This window comes from Salmo salar, chromosome 01 (genome assembly GCF_965601325.2).
Source record: "Salmo salar chromosome 01, fSalSal1, whole genome shotgun sequence".
Lineage (NCBI taxonomy): Eukaryota > Metazoa > Chordata > Actinopteri > Salmoniformes > Salmonidae > Salmo > Salmo salar.
The window spans coordinates 80,534,054-80,553,306 of NC_138291.1; the positions used below are offsets into that span (position 1 = coordinate 80,534,054).

The 19,253-nt window shown below is 41.5% G+C and overlaps 1 protein-coding gene across 2 annotated transcripts in view; it reads left to right on the plus strand.

Annotated features, from left to right (window-relative positions):
- The first annotated feature begins 474 nt into the window (after positions 1-474).
- LOC106612605 (glutamate--cysteine ligase catalytic subunit) overlaps positions 475-19,253 on the plus strand; it is a 35,455-nt gene continuing 16,676 nt past the window's right edge. Inside the window, exons 1-2 of one of the 2 annotated variants that reach the window (XM_014213943.3) lie at positions 475-1,097; positions 13,652-13,764. In XM_014213943.3, the coding sequence (XP_014069418.1) occupies positions 948-1,097; positions 13,652-13,764 (263 nt within the window). In that variant the 5' untranslated portion in view covers positions 475-947. The remainder of the gene's footprint in view (positions 1,098-13,651; positions 13,765-19,253) is intronic. The other variant, XM_014213933.3, reaches the window with a different exon arrangement.

The following is a 19,253-nucleotide window of genomic DNA, read 5'->3' on the forward strand; positions in this document are numbered from 1 at the left end:
GAAAGTGTGTGGGTGAAGGAGAGAAACAAAATGGTCCAGTTTGAGACCATGTGGCAGAGTGATGTGGGTGCTGGAGATGGGTGTGAGCAGCTGCATCTGGGGTGGTGATGTTGACTGAACAAGTGACTGTGTGGGGGTGTGTCATGTTATGACTTAGCAATCTTACCCTCCTCCCTCAAAACCTTAAATTAACATTATTTTATAGTAGACCTACCAAAACCAGTCTACTAAAGTGTGTGTACAAAAATATATTGTTTTTTTGTAAGATTATTTATTAATTATTTTACAATACAATGAAAAAAATACACATACACGTATAATAATAATAATCTTAAAAAATATATAATTTTTTTGTACACACACTTAGTAGACTGGTGTTGGCATGCCAAATTAAGAATAATGTTCATTGAAGGTTTTGAGGGAGGAGGGAAAGATTGCTGAGTCATAACATGACGCGCGCCACACGATCACGTGTGTTAGTCAACGTTAAATCTGTGAACTAGGACATTTTGCACACTCAAACAGTGGATGCTTGGCTTGCGGATTGAGTTGACCGTTTCTCACTAACGTTATAAGGAAGTGATTCAATCACGGGGAAATATATTTAAGTGTAATTGCTATTCTTAATTAAATAGGTATTGCATGGGGTAACAACCTTGGCATTTCTATTCCGCGCGTGGGACATTCATTGTATTAGCTTTTTAGATAGCAAGAGATATGTGAAGGCCTCCCCCTTTTTGTCTAGCTAGCTAATAAGTATCAGCGTTACAATTTAAATAACTAAATCAGTGTTAATTTGGATCGAGTTTTGTTTTGTTGAAAGTAACTGCTAGCTACATCGCCGAACTTGGCTAAATAACGTTAGCTAACGAGCAGTATTAATAGCTAACGGTAGCTAAACAAAATAGTACAAGCTAGTCCCGCTGTTGGTGCCGAACGCTTGTGCTATGGGCTTGCTGTCACAAGGGTCACCGCTCAACTGGGAAGAAACCAAAAAGTATGCAGACCATGTCAGGAAGCATGGAATCGTTCAGTTTCTCAACATCTATAACAAGGTGAAAGAACGACAGAAGGATGTATTGTTATGGGGCGATGAGGTAAGGCTGCCATGGCTGAACGTTTACTTAAACGTATTTTTTGCATTACATGTGATCTCAGTAATGTCAGTCAGTGAGTGTGCTCTATCATCAGTGAAGTTGCAACTATGTTGACAACGTGCCAACTTGATTGTGATGATGAAACGTGTAACCGATTTACAGTAACAGTGTAGCTAGTGTTGATATCAGTCACATCTGGGCATCAGTACAGTAGTTCATACAAATGATAATCATTCAAATGTTTCCAGTAATCACACAAATGGACAGGGGTAGAATGAGTACTGTAAAATCCTACTCGGGCAGTAGTACTGTTACTTTAATTCAATTGTAATCAAGTAAAAGTACTGGTGTAAAAAAAAAAAAAATTACTAAACTAAAAGTAAAATGTAGCACATTTTAGAAAGTACTCAAAGTAAAAGTTACCAAGTTCTAAAATAATTTGCGATTTCAATTTTGATGGTTATTTTTATTCTCCTTTTACAATAACTTTTACAAAAACGTTTCTATATACTACTGTATATGTAATATTGTTTACATGTAATGCTTGACAGGCTAAATGTTCCATAAAACACCAGAAAATAACCAACAAGATAAGATTCAGCACAGCTGATTTTAATATTAAATCTTCAACTTCACATATACAAATGTTCAAAAGGCATATTTTTTTGTCGAACTGCCTATTGAACACTTAACTCACTTCACTTGTCTCTGAATTTGCTGATTTAAGTTAATTGAGTCTATCCTAGCTCGCTTTGCAGTGAAGAGTAGTCCAGCACAGCTAAAAAGACGCTCACAGGCGGCAACTTCTTTATGTACGGAAACAAATGAAGTAAATCCATTTTGTCCGATGGACTAGCAAGATACCCATCCAGCTCCCTTGTACCTTCTGACTGTTTGGTTGTCAGTGATGAAGAAATCCTCTTCATCAGATGAATGCTGCCTTAGATGAGCAGTCTCGTCCTGTGTGATTGTGTCAAGATGATTCTTCAGGTACGCCAAACCTGTACATTGGAAACAACACAACATTCACATTCAGTGTTTCAGCAAACTCTGTTGTATGTGGCTGGCAACACAATCATATTATTGGCATTGCAATAGCTCTAACACAGACTTCCGCACTTGTTATTCTCAGATACTGAGATTGATTTGAGTTGTTCAAAATACATTCAGACCTAACAAATTCTATAATGAGGTGAGTCCATGTCTGGCTGTGCCCAAACATAGTTATATGCAAAGGTTATTGTCCAGCACCTGTAATGCAACTTAAATAATGGAAAAAAAAAGAAAACATAACAATTTAAAGAAAAGACTCAGACTAAAAGATATCATCATATGGACAATGGGGTTAAAACCTTTTGGAGTAAAGAAATCATACCGGCTGTGATGACATCAGCTTTGTCAGTCCAAGACGTCTTGAACTTTGGCAGAAGGATTGCAGCAGCAATAAGCTGTGGCTCCTCCATCATTTCTCCAAAGTGCTTTTGGAGACCGTTCTGAATGGCTCTGATAAGTGGTAGGCACATTTGGCAAGATGCTTCCAGCCTCTGAAGTTTTGTTTTTAGTAAGAAGATCACTGGCAGCAGCCACCACATATGCGTGTTGATCTCAGACTGTAGAATGTTCAAAGCTGAGACCAAAGGCTTCATCACTTTGCAGTACTCATTCAAGAAGGACATTTCTGCCGGGCTCAGCCTGAAAGATTAACTTAAGGTAAATGTAGTACCTCTTAGAATTCTAAAATTTCATGGACAATAAATATTACTGTAATAGGAAAACATAACATTGATTCAAATAATTGCTACTCACATTTTCACTTTTAATTCTTCACACTAATTTCTTATGGAATCCTCCCCCTTCTCTTGTATGATACGTGTGATCCTCTCCGCAGCCAGGTAAGTTGAGTTCCAAAGTGTTTGATTTGGACGGATGAACTGCAGTTTGCACTCATTCTCTACAACTTCAGCAGCTAAGGTTGACCGCCCCATTTTATTCCACATGGCTTGGCATTTGGCAAAAGACAACCTGAACAACTTTTTGTAGCTATCAATATTTGTTTCTGCCAACGCACAATCTGTTGCAATGAGGTTCAGCAGGTGACATGCACACTGTTGATGCTGAGGGAGTTTATATTATAGGCCACTGTCATTTTCCAGGATGGAATAGGGATCTTGGTATTCAACCTGCTCTGCTGGCTCTTCAGCATCTGAGTCTCGGTCTGCTGACTCGACTGCCTGGCTCTGCTCACCAAAAACATTGAATGCTTTGAAGTTTGATCCACTGTCTGTTGTGGTTCTAGATAGACGTGTCTGTCTGTCCCGTCTGTCGTCAAGCCCTGATAATAGTAACCAACATCTGATTCGTATCAAACCTTTTTCTAAGAATGAGTTGGCTTAATTTCCCGTGTTCCTCTCTGGGAAATTAAGCTAACTCATTCTTAGAAAAAAGTTTGGTACGAATCAGATGTTGGGTACTATGATCAGGGCTTGGCATTAACTTTTTTAGCCACTTGACATTCTTTTTTACTAGTCCAATGGGTAAAAATACTTGTTTGAAACTATTGTTGTAGTAAAAAAAATTACTATTTACAGATGCCATTTGATCATTATTGTAATTTTAATAACAGTGGACAACCCCTGACTTCAACAATATGGAAACTATAACAAACTGAATCTGCATACAATGAAGTACATCAGTGATATTTTCCCTCATGGGGCAGAATTGCTTAATTATTGTATAATACTGAATAGAATATTAACCTATGACCTGCTAATTAAAGCTGTTTGACGTCTGTTTTACTTCACAATACTGACACTCCGAGATAGAGATGCATCTCTAAAACTCAGATCAAATGTCACAGAACACAATGACTCACACAATGAATTTCAAGTCTACATGATGGTGAATAACACACAAATACCCACCATTTTACATTTGATAAAATATATGTATGATTTTATGCATGTACAGTACTTATAGGACTTACTAAGAAAGTTAAACATGGTTTATACCTACTTACTGTTTTAAATGATGATCATTTTCCTGTTTATCATCTTCGCATGCAGACACAGAGAGACACGTGTGTGTGATCAGTCCTCCAAGTTGATCTCCATCAGTGGAGTCAGACACCTGAATCTTGTGCTCCTTTCCTCTGAAATAAAAGTAAAGCAAACCAATGTTTGTTTATGCTTAATTGTTTCATATTATGAACAAATCCTTTATGCTTCATTCAATTATGTTTAATGTGCCTTGAACAAATTTGTTTCGTTCAATTGTGCCGTGTACCTTGAACAAAATATACAGCTCACATTTATAAAATTGGCAACATTATCCTCGTACACACCTGACTGCAGGACATTGAGGAAAATGTATTTTCATTGGGACAGCTGATTGGCCCTGGGCAAAGCTCTTGTACTGGGAGTACTCTGACATGACTTCATCTGGTGTAATCCCTGCCATAGCCAAGAGCTTCTTGTAAAAGGCAACCAGACTCCTCAACTCCTCCTGACCATACTGGCTGAAGGCCTCTGACTAACTGGCCTCAGGGGACCCCATTTAAAAAAAAATAAAAAAAATAAAAAAAATAAATCAAGCCCAAGTTTAGCCCATAGAGGGCGCTAAACCATTGCAATTTTACAGAGCTGCTAAAAAATATGTAGGCCTACCACTATTTGTCACATTTGGTTACTCTAGTAGTTTTGCGAGCCAATACTAACTAGTGTTAGCACAATAACGCTAGTTAGCAATTGTGATAACACTAGGTATCAACTACCTTCAAACTGCTCGCAGACATAAAATTGTTATCCACGAGTTCAATCTGACTGGAAGTAGATAAAGGGTGTAATTGCCAAAATCCCGAACTGTCCCTACATAGCTAGCATTAGCTGATCAATGGAGTGGCAAGTAATGTTAGCCTGCCTTCTATGCTAACTTTAGCTAGCTAGATAACTTAGCGCTAGCCAACCTGAACCTGTCAGTTGGTAACGGGTTGCTAAAATCAGCATTTGCTAGAACAGTTTAAACTATTTTGATTAACTTGGTGCATACGGAAAGTATTCAGACTCCTTGACTTTTCTACGTTTTGTTACGTTACAGCCTTATTCTAAAATTGATTAAATTGTTTTCCCTCATCAATTTACACACCCTAGCCCATAATGACAAAGCGAAAACAAACAACTCTTTTAAAAATGTTAGTAAATTTATTAAAAATAACATACATTAAAAAAAAGGTAAGTATTCAGACCCTTTGCTATGACTTGAAATTGAGCTCGGGTGCATCCTGTTTCCATTGCTCATCCTTGATGTTTCTACAACTTGATTGGAGTCCACCTGTGGTAAATTCAATTGATTTGACATGATTTGGAAAGGCACACCTGTCTACAGTCGTGGGCAAAAGTTTTGAATGACACAGTCTGCTGCCTCAGTTTGTATGATGGCAATTTGCATATACTCCAGAATGTTATGAAGAGTGATCAGATGAATTGCAATTAATTGCAAAGTCCCTCTTTGCCATGCAAATGAACTGAATCCCAGAAAAACATTTCCTCTGCATTTCAGTCCTGCCACAAAAGGACCAGCTGACATCATGTCAGGGATTCTCTCGTTAACACAGGTGTGAGTGTTGACGAGGACAAAGCTGGAGATCACTTTGTCGTGCTGATTGAGTTCGAATAACAGACTGGAAGCTTCAAAAGGAGGGTTGTGCTTGGAATCATTGTTCTTCCTCTGTCAACCATGGTTACCTGCAAGGAAACACGTGCCGTCATCATTGCTTTGCACATAAAAGGCTTCACAGGCAAGGATATTGCTGCCAGTAAGATTTCACCTAAATCAACCATTTATCGGATCATCAAGAACTTCAAGGAGAGCGGTTAAATTGTTGTGAAGAAGGCTTCAGGGTGCCCAAGAAAGTCCAGCAAGCGCCAGGACTGTCTCCTAAACTTGATTCAGCTGCGGGATCGGGACACCACCAGTACAGTGCTTGCTCAGGAATGGCAGCAGGCAGGTGTGAATGCATCTGCACCCAGAGTGAGGTGAAGACTTTTGGAGGATGGCCTGGTGTCAAGAAGGGCAGCAAAGAAGCAACTTCTCTCCAGGAAAAACATCAGGGACAGACTGATATTCTGCAAAAGGTACAGGGATTGGACTGCTGAGGGCTGGGGTAAAGTCATTTTCTCTGATGAATCCCCTTTCCGATTGTTTGGGGCATCTGGAAAAAAAATCTAGTCCGGAGAAGACAAGGTGAGCGCTACCATCAGTCCTGTGTCATGCCAACAGTAAAGCATCCTAAGACCATTCATGTGTGGGGTTGCCTCTCAGCCAAGGGAGTGGGCTCACTCACAATTTTGCCTAAGAACACAGCCATGAATAAAGAATGGTACCAACACATCCTCCGAGAGCAACTTCTCCCAACCATCCAGGATCAGTTTGGTGACGAACAATGCCTTTTCCAGCATGATGGAGCACCTTGCCATAAGGCAAAAGTGATAACTAAGTGGCTAAGGGAACAAAACATTGATTATTATTTTTTTGTTTTTTTGGGGGGGGTCCATGGCCAGGAAACTCCCCAGACCTTAATCCCATTGAGAACTTGTGGTCAATCTTCAAGAGGTGGGTGGACTAACAAAAATCCACAAATTCTGACAAACTCCAAGCATTGATTATGCAAGAATGGGCTGCCATCAGTCAGGACGTGGCCCAGAAGTTAATTGACAGCATGCCAGGGCAGATTGCAGAGGTCTTGAAAAAGAAGGGTCAACACTGCAAATATTGACTCTTTGCATCAACTTCATGTAATTGTCAATAAAAGCCTTTGACACTTATGAAATGCTTGTAATTATACTTCAGTATTGCATAGTAACATCTGACAAAAATATCTAAAGACACTGATGCAACAAACTTTGTGGAAATTAATGTGTCATTCTCAACACGTTTGGCCATGACTGTATATAACATTCCACTGTTGACAGTGCATGTCAGAACAAAATCCAAGCCATGAGGTCGAAGGGATTGTCCGTAGAGCTCCGGGACAGGATTGTGTCGTGGCAGAGATCTGGGAAGAGTACCAAAAAAAAACTGCCACCATCCCCACGGTGAAGCATGGTGGTGGCAGCATCATGCTGTGGGGATGTTTTTCAGCAACAGGGTGACTAGTCAGGATCAAGGGAAAGATGAATGGAGCAAAGTACAGAGAGATCCTTGACGAAAACCTGCTCCAGAACTCTCAGGACCTCCAGACTGGGGTAAGGTTCAACCTTCCAACAGGACAACAACCCCAAGCACACAGCCAAGACAATGCAGGAGTTACTTCGGGACAAGTCTCTGAATGTCCTTGAGTGGCCCAGCCAGAGCCCAGAATTGAAGCCGATCGAACAACGCTGGAGAGACGTGACAATAGCTGTGCAGCGACGCTCCCCATCCAACCTGACAGATCTTGAGATTCTGCAGAGAAGAATGGGAGAAAGTCCCCAAATACCGGTGTGTCAAGCTTTTACCATCATACCCAAGAAGACGAGAGGCTGTAATCACTTCCAAATGTGCTTGAACAAAATACTGAGTAATGGGTCTGAATAGTTATGTTAATGTCATATTTCAGTTATATATATATATATATATATATATATATATATATATACACACATTTCTAAAAAATGTTTTTGCTTCATCGTTATGGTGTATTGTGTGCAGATTGATGAGGGGGAAAAATGAATTCATTTTAGAATAAGGCTGTAACGAAACTGTGGAAAAAGTCAAGGGGTCTGAATACTTTCCGAATGCGCTGTACGTGTCTGCAAAACCGGGGAAATGCTGATAATTCGAGCAGTACATGACATCTCCCTTCGTGTCATGTCGAACTCATGGAACTCCTCTTTCCAGGTCAGAATGAATTTGTGTCCTTTCTACTTGTATGCTGCATTTTCTAGCAGCTGGTTCAAGGTTTGGTAGTGGTGGTGGCGCTTGCTTGGTGCCTGGTCAGCATTCGGTGCTTGTAGAAACATTTTATTAGACAGCTACACAATATACCTTGATCATTAGCAAGATGGTCGCCTCGCTTTGAGTCCTTAGGAAACTATGCAGTATTTTGTGTGTTTATGTATTATTTCCTACATTGTTAGCCCAGAAAATCATAAGTGTTATTACATACAGCCGGGATGTACTATTGGATATCAGAGCAACGTCAACTTACCAACATTACGACCAGGAATACAACTTTCCAGAACGGATCCTTTGTTCGGACCACCACCCAGGACCGTAGATCTAATCCCAGAAGCTGACCCAAAACAACGTCGCCGCAGAAGAGGCAACGGAGTGGCCTCCTGGTCAGACTCTGTTGGCGTACACACTGCCCACCGTTTCAGAGTATACTACTCACCAATGTCCAGTCTCTTGACAACAAGGTAGATGAAATTAGAGCATGTGTTGCCTTCCAGAGAGACATCAAAGATTGTAACATTCTCTGTTTCAAGGAAACATGGCTCTCTCAGGATACGTTGTCGGAGTCGGTTCAGCTACCGGACTTCTTCATGCGTCGCGTCGACAGATATAAACACCTCTCTGAGAATAGGAAGGGTGGCGGTGTATAATTCATGATTAACGACTCATGGTGTAATCACAACATAAAGGAACTCAAATCCTTCTGCTCACCTGAACAAGAATTCCTTACAATATTATCTCCCAAGAGAATTTTCGTCAGTTATCGTCACAGCTGTGTTTATTCCCCCTCAAGCAGACACCACGACGGCCCTCAAGGAACTTCACTGGACTCTATGCAAACTGGAAACCATATATCCTGAGGCTGCATCTATTGTTGCTGGGGATTTTAAGAAGGCAAATATGAACAAGGCTACCTAAATTCTATCAGCATATTGATTGCAGCACTCACACGGGCAATACACTCGATCACTGCTACTCTAACTTCCACGATGCATACAAGGCCCTCCCTTCGGCAAATCCGACCAAGACTCCATCTTGCGCCTACCGTCTTATACGCAATAACTCAAACCGGATGTACCCGTGACTAGAACAACTCAACGCTGGTCTGACCAATCGGAATCCACGCTTCAAGATTGTTTTGACCATGCAGACTGGGAAAAGTTCAGAGCAGCCTCAGAGAATAACATCGATCTATACGCTGACTCGGTGAGTGAGTTTATAAGGAAGTGCATTGGAGATGTTGTACCCACTGACTATTAAAACCTACCCTAACCAGAAACCGTGGAATGGATGGTGGCATTTGCGCAAAACAGAAAGCGCAAACAACCGCATTTAACCATGAAAAGAGGACTGGAATATGGCCGAATTAATATAAACAGTGTAGTTATTCCCTCAAGTCAATCAAACAAGCAATGTTGCTATAGAGACAAAGTGGAGTTGGAATTCAACGGCTCAGACACGAGACTGGGTGTGTGTGTGTGTGTGTGTGTGTGTGTGTGTGTGTGTGTGGCAGGGTCTACAGGACTCACTGACTACAAAAAGAGAACCAGCAACGTTACGGACACCGACATCTCGCTTCCAGACAAACTAAACACCTTTGCCCGCTTTGAGGATAATACTGTGCCACCATCGCGGCCTGCTAACAAGGACTGAGCCCCCCCTCTCCTCCGTGGCCGACGTGAGTAAGACAATTAAATGTGTTAACCCTCGCAAGTCTGCTGGCCCAGACGGCATCCCTTGCCGCATCCTCAGAGCATGTGCAGACTGACTGGCTGGTGCGTTTACGGACATATTCAATCGCTCCCTTTCCCAGTCTGCTGTCCCGACATGTTTCAAGATGGCCACCATTGTTCCTCTACCCAAGAAGGCAAAGATAACTGAACTAAATGACTACTGCCCCGTGGCACTCACTTCTGTCATCATGAAGTGCTTTGAGAGACCAGTCAAGGATCATGCCACCCTAGACCCTCTTCAGTTTGCATACCGCCCCAACAGGTCCACAGACGATGCAATCGCCATCACACTGCCCTATCCCATCTGGACAAGAGGAATACCTATGTAAGAATGCTGTTCATTGACTACAGCTCAGCATTCAACACCATAGTACCCTCCAAGCTCATCATTAAGCTGAAGGCCCTGGATCTCAATCCGCCCTGTGCAATTCGGTCCTGGACTTTATGACGGGCCACCCCCAGGTGGTGAAGGTAGGAATCAACATCTCCACTTCGCTGACCCTCAACACTGAGGCCCCACAAGGGTGTGTGCTCAGCCCCCTCCTGTACTCTCTGTTCGCCCATGACTGCGTGGCCATGCACGCCTCCAACTCAATCATCAAGTTTGCAGACGACACAACAGTAGTGGGCTTGATTACCAACAACGACGAGACGGCCTACAGGGAGGAGGTGAGGGCACTCGGAGTGTGGTATCAGGAAAATAACCTCTCGCTCAACGTCAACAAAACAAAGGAGATGATCGTGGACTTCAGGAAACAGCAGAGGGAGCACCCCCCCCATCCACATCGAAGGGACAGTAGTGGAGAAAGTGGGAAGTTTTAAGTTCCTCTGCGTACACATCACAGACAAAGTGAAATGGTCCACCCACACAGTGTGGTGAAGGCGCAACAGCGCCTCTTCAATCTCAGGAGGCTGAAGAAATGTGTCTTGTCACCTAAAACCCTCACAAACTTTTACAGATGCACAATCGAGAGCATCCTGTCGGGCTGTATCACCGCCTGGTACGACAACTGCACCACCCTCAACCGCAAGGCTCTCCAGAGGGTGACGCATCAACGGGGGCAAACTACTTGCCCTCCAAGACACTTACAGCAGCCGATGTCACAGGAAGGCCAAAAAAGATCATCAAGGACAACAACCACCCGAGCCACTGCCTGTTCACCCCACTACCATCCAGAAGGCAAGGTCAGTACAGGTGCATCAAAGCTGGAACCGAGAGACATAAGCTGTTTTTCAAGCTCAATCCCATCAGACTGTTAGTAGCCTCTCTGAGTTGGTGATTGCTGTTTAACTACAGACTCATATCACTGGCCACTTTCATAAAATGCCCCCAAACATACTTCCAAAGTTGTGGCAAAATGGCTTAAGGACAACAAAGTCAAGGTATTGGAGTGGCCATCACAAAGCCCTGACCTCAATCCTATAGAAAATGTGTGGGCAGAACTGTGAAAAGCTTGTGTGAGCAAGGAGGCCTACAAACCAGACAGTTACACCAGCTCTGTCAGGAGGAATGGGCCAAAATTCACCCAACTTATGACCCAAGTTAAACAATTTAAAAGGCAATGCTACCAAATACTAATTGAGTGAATGTAAACTTCTGACCCACTGGGAATGTGATGAAAGAAATAAATGCTGAAATAAATAATTCTCTCTCTTATTCTGACATTTCACATTCTTAAAATAAAGTGGTGATCCTAACTGACATAAGACAGGGAATTTTGACTTGGATTAAATGTCACGAATTGTGAAACTGAGTAAATGTATTTGGCTAAGGTGTATGTAAACTTCCGACTTCAACTGTATGTATATACTGTACCTTATACCATCTATTGCACCATGCCTATGCCGCTCGTCCTTATATTTATTTGTACATGTTCTTATTCCTCCCTTTAGATTTGTGTGTATTAGGTAGTTGTTGGTGAATTGTTTGATAACTTGTTAGATATTACTGCACTGTCGGAACTAGAAGCACAAGCATTTCACTACACTCGCATTAACATCTGCTAACCATGTGTATGTGACCAATAAAATTTGATTTCAATTATATACAAAAGTAGGTGGAAACCCCTTCAAATTAGTGGATTTGGCTATTTCAGCCTCACCCGTTGCTCTGACAACTGTATAAAATCGAGCACACAGCCATGCAATCTCCATAGACGAACATTGGCAATAGAATGGCCTTACTGAAAAGCTCTGACTTTCAATGTGGATGCTACCTTTCCAACAAGTCAAATGTCTGTCCTGCTAGAGCTGCCCCAGTCAATTGTAAGTGCTGTTATTGTGAATTGGAAATGTCTAGGAGCAATAACAGCTCAGCTGCGAAGTGGTATGCCAGACAAGCTCACAGTGGCTCAGTTGGTAGAGCATGATGTTTGCAACGCCAGCATGGTGTGTGCAACGCCAGGGTTGTGGGTTCGATTCCCACAGGGGGCCAGTACAAAAAAAATGCATGTATTCACTGCTGTAAGTCGCTCTGGATAAGAGCGTCTGCTAAATGACTTAAATGTAAAAAGAACAGGACCGCTGAAGCGCGTAGTGCGTAGAAATCATCTGTCCTCTGTTACAACACTCACTACCGAGTTCCAAACTGCCTCTGGAAGCAACGTCAGCACAATAACTGTTCGTTGGGAGCTTCATGAAATGGGTTTCCATGGCTGATCAGCTGCACACAAACCTAAGATTACCATGCGCAATGCCAAGCGTTGGCTGGAGTGGTGTTAAGCTCGCCGCCATTGGACTCTGGAGCAGTGGAAACGCGTTCTCTGGAGTGATAAATCACACTTCATCTGGCAGTTCTATGGATGAACCTGGGTTTGGCGGATGCCAGGAGAACCCTACCAGATGCCAGGAGAACCAATGCAGTGCCAACTGTAATGTTTGGTGGAGGAGGAATAATGGTCAGGAGCTGTTTTTAATGGTTCGGGCTAGGCCCTTAGCACTGACGATTCTGTGCTTCCATCTTTGTGGAAACAGTTTGGAAGGCCCTTTCCTGTTTCAGTAGGACAATGCCCCTGTGCGCAAAGCGAGGTTCGTACAGAAGTGGTTTGTCGAGATAGGGTCATAAGTGGTTTGTCACAGGGATCTGTGACTGGCCGGCACAGATCCCTGAGCTCAACCCCATCGGACACCTTTGGGATGAATTGGCACGCCGACTGCGAGCCAGGCCTAATCGCCCAACATCAGTGCCCCACTCACTAATGGTCTTGTGGCTGAATGCAAGCAAGTCCCCTCAGCAATGTTCCAACAATGGAAAGCCTTCCCAGAAGAGTGGAGGCTGTTATAGCAGCAAAGGGGGACCAACTCCATATTAATGCCCATTATTTTGTTCGACGAACAGGTGTACATATATTTTTGGTCATGTGGTGTATCTCCTGCTCCCATCTCCTAGAGTTAACACTGACGAGAGTAGACTTCACACATTTTGAAAACTGAGGTAAAACCTCAGCCACACAGGACACATGACGAGAGACTAAAGATCAGCCTCCAACTCGCAGCTCAATTCATTTAGCCAAATCTCTGTAGTCTACTTGCAGCCTACACATTGATTAGATAGTTATGAAATCTTTTCTATCTATCTGAGATGGTGGGTGTCCTCTTTCTTGTGTTTTTTGAGGTGGAACGACCCTAGGATTTATACACTTCACAACTGGTCATTTCCACCTTCCCCCACTTGGTTATGAACGCAGCGTCAGGCTACATTTTGTTAACACTAATCAACATGAGCTTTGATTCTACTTTCAATTAGTTTTTAGCCAATGGGTGCTGTCAGTGATGTCAACATGTGCTGTAGGCCTAATGGATTTCAACATGATAGGCATTGCATTTGCGCACAGTTTTTCAGGCTTCAAATATAAACTGGTTATGCAAAATGTTATTTTCTCCCCTTTTTAGGTGGAATACATGTTGATTGAAATGGATGAGAAAAATGAAAAGGTTCGTCTTGTTCTCAATGGTGGGGAGGTTTTGGAAACCCTTCAAGACAAAGGTGAAAAGACAAACCCCAAGTAAGTCAGCTTTAAATCTGTTTAGAAAATGACCAGATTATCGGGTTGAGTTGAAACTGGCTGCAATGTATCTGCCTTATGTTAAAGTAGAATCTTTATTTTTTACACTCATATCGCTGTTTTTGATGTAAATGCCATGTTATAAAAGGGTACAGACAGTTTTTGCGATCCAACTTATTTTTGAGAAACTTGCCCCAACCAGCGATTCACTTCTTCGTTGTGCAGTACGGGGGCTCAAACCTTTAGTAATTTATTAGATGCTCTTATCCAGAGCGACTTACAGTAGTGATTGCATATACAGTTGAAGTCGGAAGTTTACATACACTTAGGTTAGAGTCATTAACTCGTTTTTCAACCACTCCACTAATTTCTTGTTAACAAACTATAGTTTCGGCAAGTCGGTTAGGACATCTACTTTGTGCATGACAAGTTATTTTTCCAAAAATTGTTTACAGACAGATTATTTCACTTATAATTCACTGTATCACAATTCCAGTAGGTCAGAAGTTTACATACTCTAAGTTGACTGTGCCTTTAACTTGTTATCGATAGGGGGCAGTATTTTCACAGCCGGATAAAAAACGTACCCGATTTAATCTGGTTATTACTCCTGCCCAGAAACTAGAATATGCATATAATTAGTAGCTTTGGATAGAAAACACTCCAACGTTTCTAAAACTTTTTGAATGGTGTCTGTGAGTATAACAGACCTCAAATGGCAGGCCAAAACCTGAAGATTCTGTACAGGAAGTACCCTGTCTGACCATTTCTTGGCCTTCTTTGTCATCTCTATCCAAAACTGAGGATCTCTGCTGTAACGTGACACTTTCTAAGGCTCCCATAGGCTCTCAGAAGCCGCCAGAACGTTGAATGATGACTCTGCTGTTCCAGGCTGAAAAACAGTAGCGCATTTGGATAGTGGTCGATCTGAGAACAATGAGACGGGTGTGCGCGTGCACGAGACGACTCCATTTTCAACTTTGAGTCTTTGAACGAAAACAGGGTTTCCCGGTCGGAATAGTATCGCTATTTTACGAGAAAAATCGCATAAAAATTGATTTTAAACAGCGTTTGACATGCTTCGAAGTACGGTAATGGAATATTTTGAAATTTGTTGTCACGATACGCGCCGGGCGCGTCACCCTTCGTTACCCTTCGGATAGTGTCTTGAACGCACGAACAAACGCCGCTATTTGGATATAACTATGGATTATTTGGAACCAAACCAACATTTGTTATTGAAGTAGAAGTCCTGGTAGTGCATTCTGACGAAGAACAGCAAAGGTAATCCAATTTTTCTTATAGTAAATGTGAGTTTGGTGAGGGCCAAACTTGGTGGGTGTCAAATTAGCTAGCCCGTGATGGCGAGCTATCTACTCAGAATATTGCAAAATGTGCTTTCACCGAAAAGCTATTTTAAAATCGGACACCGCGATTGCATAAAGGAGTTCTGTATCTATAATTCTTAAAATAATTGTTATGTTTTTTGTGAACGTTTATCGTGAGTAATTTAGTCAATTCACCGGAAGTGTTCGGTGGGAATGCTAGTTCTGAACGTCACATGCTAATGTAAAAAGCTGTTTTTTGATATAAATATGTACTTGATTGAACAAAACATGCATGTATTGTATAACATAATGTCCTAGGAGTGTCATCTGATGAAGATCATCAAAGGTTAGTGCAGCATTTAGCTGTGGTTTTGGTTTTTGTGACATTATATGCTAGCTTGAAAAATGGGTCTCTGATTATTTCTGGCTGGGTACTCTGCTGACATAATCTAAAGGTTTGCTTTCGCTGTAAAGCCTTTTTGAAATCGGACAGTGTGGTTAGATAAAGGAGAGTCTTGTCTTTAAAATGCTGTAAAATAGTCATATGTTTGAAAAATTGAAGTTTTCGGATTTTCGAGGAGTTTGTATTTCGCGCCACGCCTTATCATTGGATATTGGAGTGGTGTTCCGCTAGCGGAACGTCTAGATGTAAGAGGTTAACCTGTCTGGGGTATGTGGGACGCTAGCGTCCCACCGGCGGGACACACTGCCAACAGCCAGTGAAATAGCACGGCGCCAAATTCAAAACAACAAAAATCTCATAATTCAAATGTCTCAAACATACAACTATTTTGCACCATTTTAAAGATTAACTTCTCGGTAATCCAACCACATTGTCCGATGTCAAAAAGGCTTTACGGCGAAAGCATAGCATTAGATTATGTTAGGACAGCACCTAGACAAGAAAAAACAGCCATTTTCCAAGCAAGGAGAGGCGTCACAAAAACCAGAAATACAGCTAAAATGAATTACTAACCTTTGATCTTCATCAGATGGCACTCATAGGACTTCATGTTACACAATACATGTATGTTTTGCTCGATAAAGTTCATATTTATATCCAAAAAACCCATTTTACATTGGCACGTGATATTCAGAAATGTTTTGCCTCCCAAAACTTCCGGTGAATGAGCACATCAATTTACAGAAATACTCATCATAAACGTTGATAAAATATTAAACTGTTATTCAAAGAATTATAAATACACTTCTCCTTAATGCAACCGCTGTGTCAGATTTCAAAAAGACTGTACAGTGAAAGCACACTTTGCAATAATCTGAGTACAGCGTTCAGACACGAAACCAAACCCGCCATTTTGTGGAGTCAACAAAACTCAGAAATAACATTATAAATATTCCACCTTTGATGATCTTCATCGGAATGCACTCCCAGGAATCCCAGTTTCCCAATAAATGTTCATTTGTTTCGATAAAGTCCATATATATGTCCAAATACCTCCTTTTTGTTCGCACGTTCGGTCGAGTACTCCAAATGCACTGTGCTCGCTCATTAAGTTCAGATGAAAAGTCAAAGTTATATTACAGTTCGTAGAAACATGTCAAACGATGTATAGAATCAATCTTTAGGATGTTTTTATCATACTATTCCAACCGGACAAGACCTTTTGTCTTCAAAACAGAAAAGGAACACAGCTAACTCTCATGTGAGTGCGCGCCACTGAGCTCATGTTATTTTCTCACTCATCTACTTCCAGGAGCTCTTATTCTCTCCCTATTAACAGTAGAAGCATGAAACAACGTTCTAAAGACTGTTGACATCTAGTGGAAGCCTTAGGAAGTGCATAATGAACCCTAAGTCACTGTATACTGTATAGGCAATCACTTGAAAAACTACAAACCTCAGATTTCCACACTTCCTGGTTGGATTCTTCTCAGGTTTTTGCCTGCCATATGAGTTCTGTTATACTCAGACATCATTCAAACAGTTTTAGAAACCTCAGAGTGTTTTCTATCCAAATATACTAATAATATGCATATCCTACCTTCTGAGCCTGAGTAGCAGACAGTTTACTACGGGCACGCCTTTCATCCGGACGTCAAAATACTGCCCCCTACCCTAGAGAAGTTAAACAGCTTGTAAAATTCCAGACAATGTTATGGCTTTAGAAGCTTCTGATAGGCTAATTGACATCATTTGAGGCAATTGGAGGTGTACCTGTAGATGTATTTCAAGGCCTACCTTCAAACTCAGTGCCTCTTTGCTTGACATCATTGGAAAATCAAAAGAAATCAGTCAAGACCTCAGAAAAAACATTGTAGTCTGGTTCATCCTTGCGAGCAATTTCCAAATGCCTGAAGGTACCACATTCATCTTTACAAACAATAGTACGCAAGTATAAACACCATGGGACCACACAGCCGTCATACCGCTCAGGAAGGAGACGCGTTCTGTCTCCTAGAGATGAACGTACTGTGGTGCAAAAAGTGAAAATCAAAGGACCTTGTGAAGATGCTGGAGAAAACAAGTACGAAAGTATGTCCACAGTAAAACGAGTCTTATATCAACATAACCTGAAAGGCCGCTCAGCAAGGAAGAAGTCACTGCTCCAAAACCGCCATTAAAATAAGCCAGACTACGGTTTGCAACTGCACATCGGGACAAAGATTGTACTTTTTGGAGAAATGTCCTATGGTCTGCTGAAACAAAAATAGAACTGTTTGGCCATAATGACCATCGTGATATGTTTGGAGGAAAAATGGGGAGGCTTGCAAGCCGAAGACACCATCCCAACCGTGAAGCACAGCATCATATTGTGAGGGTGCTTTACTGCAGGAGGGACTGGTGCACTTCACAAAATAGATGGCATCATGAGGTAGGAAAATTATGTGGATATATTGAAGCAACATCTCCATACATCAGTCAGGAAGTTAAATCTTGGTCGCAAATGGGTCTTCCAAATGGACAATGACCCCATGCATACTTTCAAAGTTGTCAAAATGGCTTAAGGACAACAAAGTCAAGGTATTGGAGTGGCCATCACAAAGCCCTGACCTCAATCCCATAGAAATTTTGTGGGCAGAACTGAAAAAGAGTGTGCGAGCAAGGAGGCCTACAAACCAGACAGTTACACCAGTTCTGTCAGGAGGAATGGGACACAAGAAATAAATAAAAGCTGAAATAATTCTCTCTACTATTATTCTGACATTTCACACTCTTAAAATAAAGTGGTGAGCCTAAGACATGGCATTTTTACTTGGATTAAATGTCAGGAATTGTGAAAAACTGAGTTGACATGTAGTTGGCTAAGGTGTATGTTCACTTCCGACTTCAACTGTATTTTCATATATATTTTGTTTCCCCGTACTGTCATTCTGAACTTTATCAGCAACGCTATATTACATTTTGTTGTGACTCAAATGGAACAGCTGGATAGGGGAAAACTGCTCGAGTCGCACAAAATTGAATATAACATTGCTGATATAGTTTGGAATGACAATGTCATGTGTACAACATCTAAAGACCTGCATTACTTTACTGAGGGCGTTTCGGTTTCTAAAAGGACGTATTTGGGTGTTTTTGGAGTGTTCATAATTTTTCAGAGCTTTGTACTGCGCAATGAGGGATGTGAATCGCTGGTTAGGATAGGTTTCTCAAACAAGTGAAATCACAAAAAGTGTCTTGACCCTTCTATAACATGTCATTTACATAAAAAATAGACATTTGGTTGTAATTATTTTAATTTTTTTACATTGCAGGAACTAAAGACATCTTTTGTCACTGCATAAGATGGTGTTCCGTTAGCCTCTTTAGCAACTTTAAAAATAAATAAAGGCTCTTCCCTTATGGCTTGCTCATGCAAAAGCTACTTTACAAGTATGCAACTTCAGCATGAGTTTTACTTTCTTTTTTTTTCTTTTTTTAACTATGGTCTTACAAATACACTATTGAGTCACCCTGCCCGCTACACCTTGAGCTGTTAAATTCCTTCTGCAGGTTGAAAAGCCTTTATCTCTATTTGATGTACATGTGTTTGTACAAGCCCCACAGTAATGGTCTGCTTGCTAACTGCCCATGACGTCCTAAATCTGTGAAGCCTACTTAACCCAGGGGAAATACCAGTGTCAGTGGGGAATTGTAGCTAGAGCTGTAGCATTCCTCATTACTGCCTCTGTCGCACATACTGAAGAGCACGTGCCCTG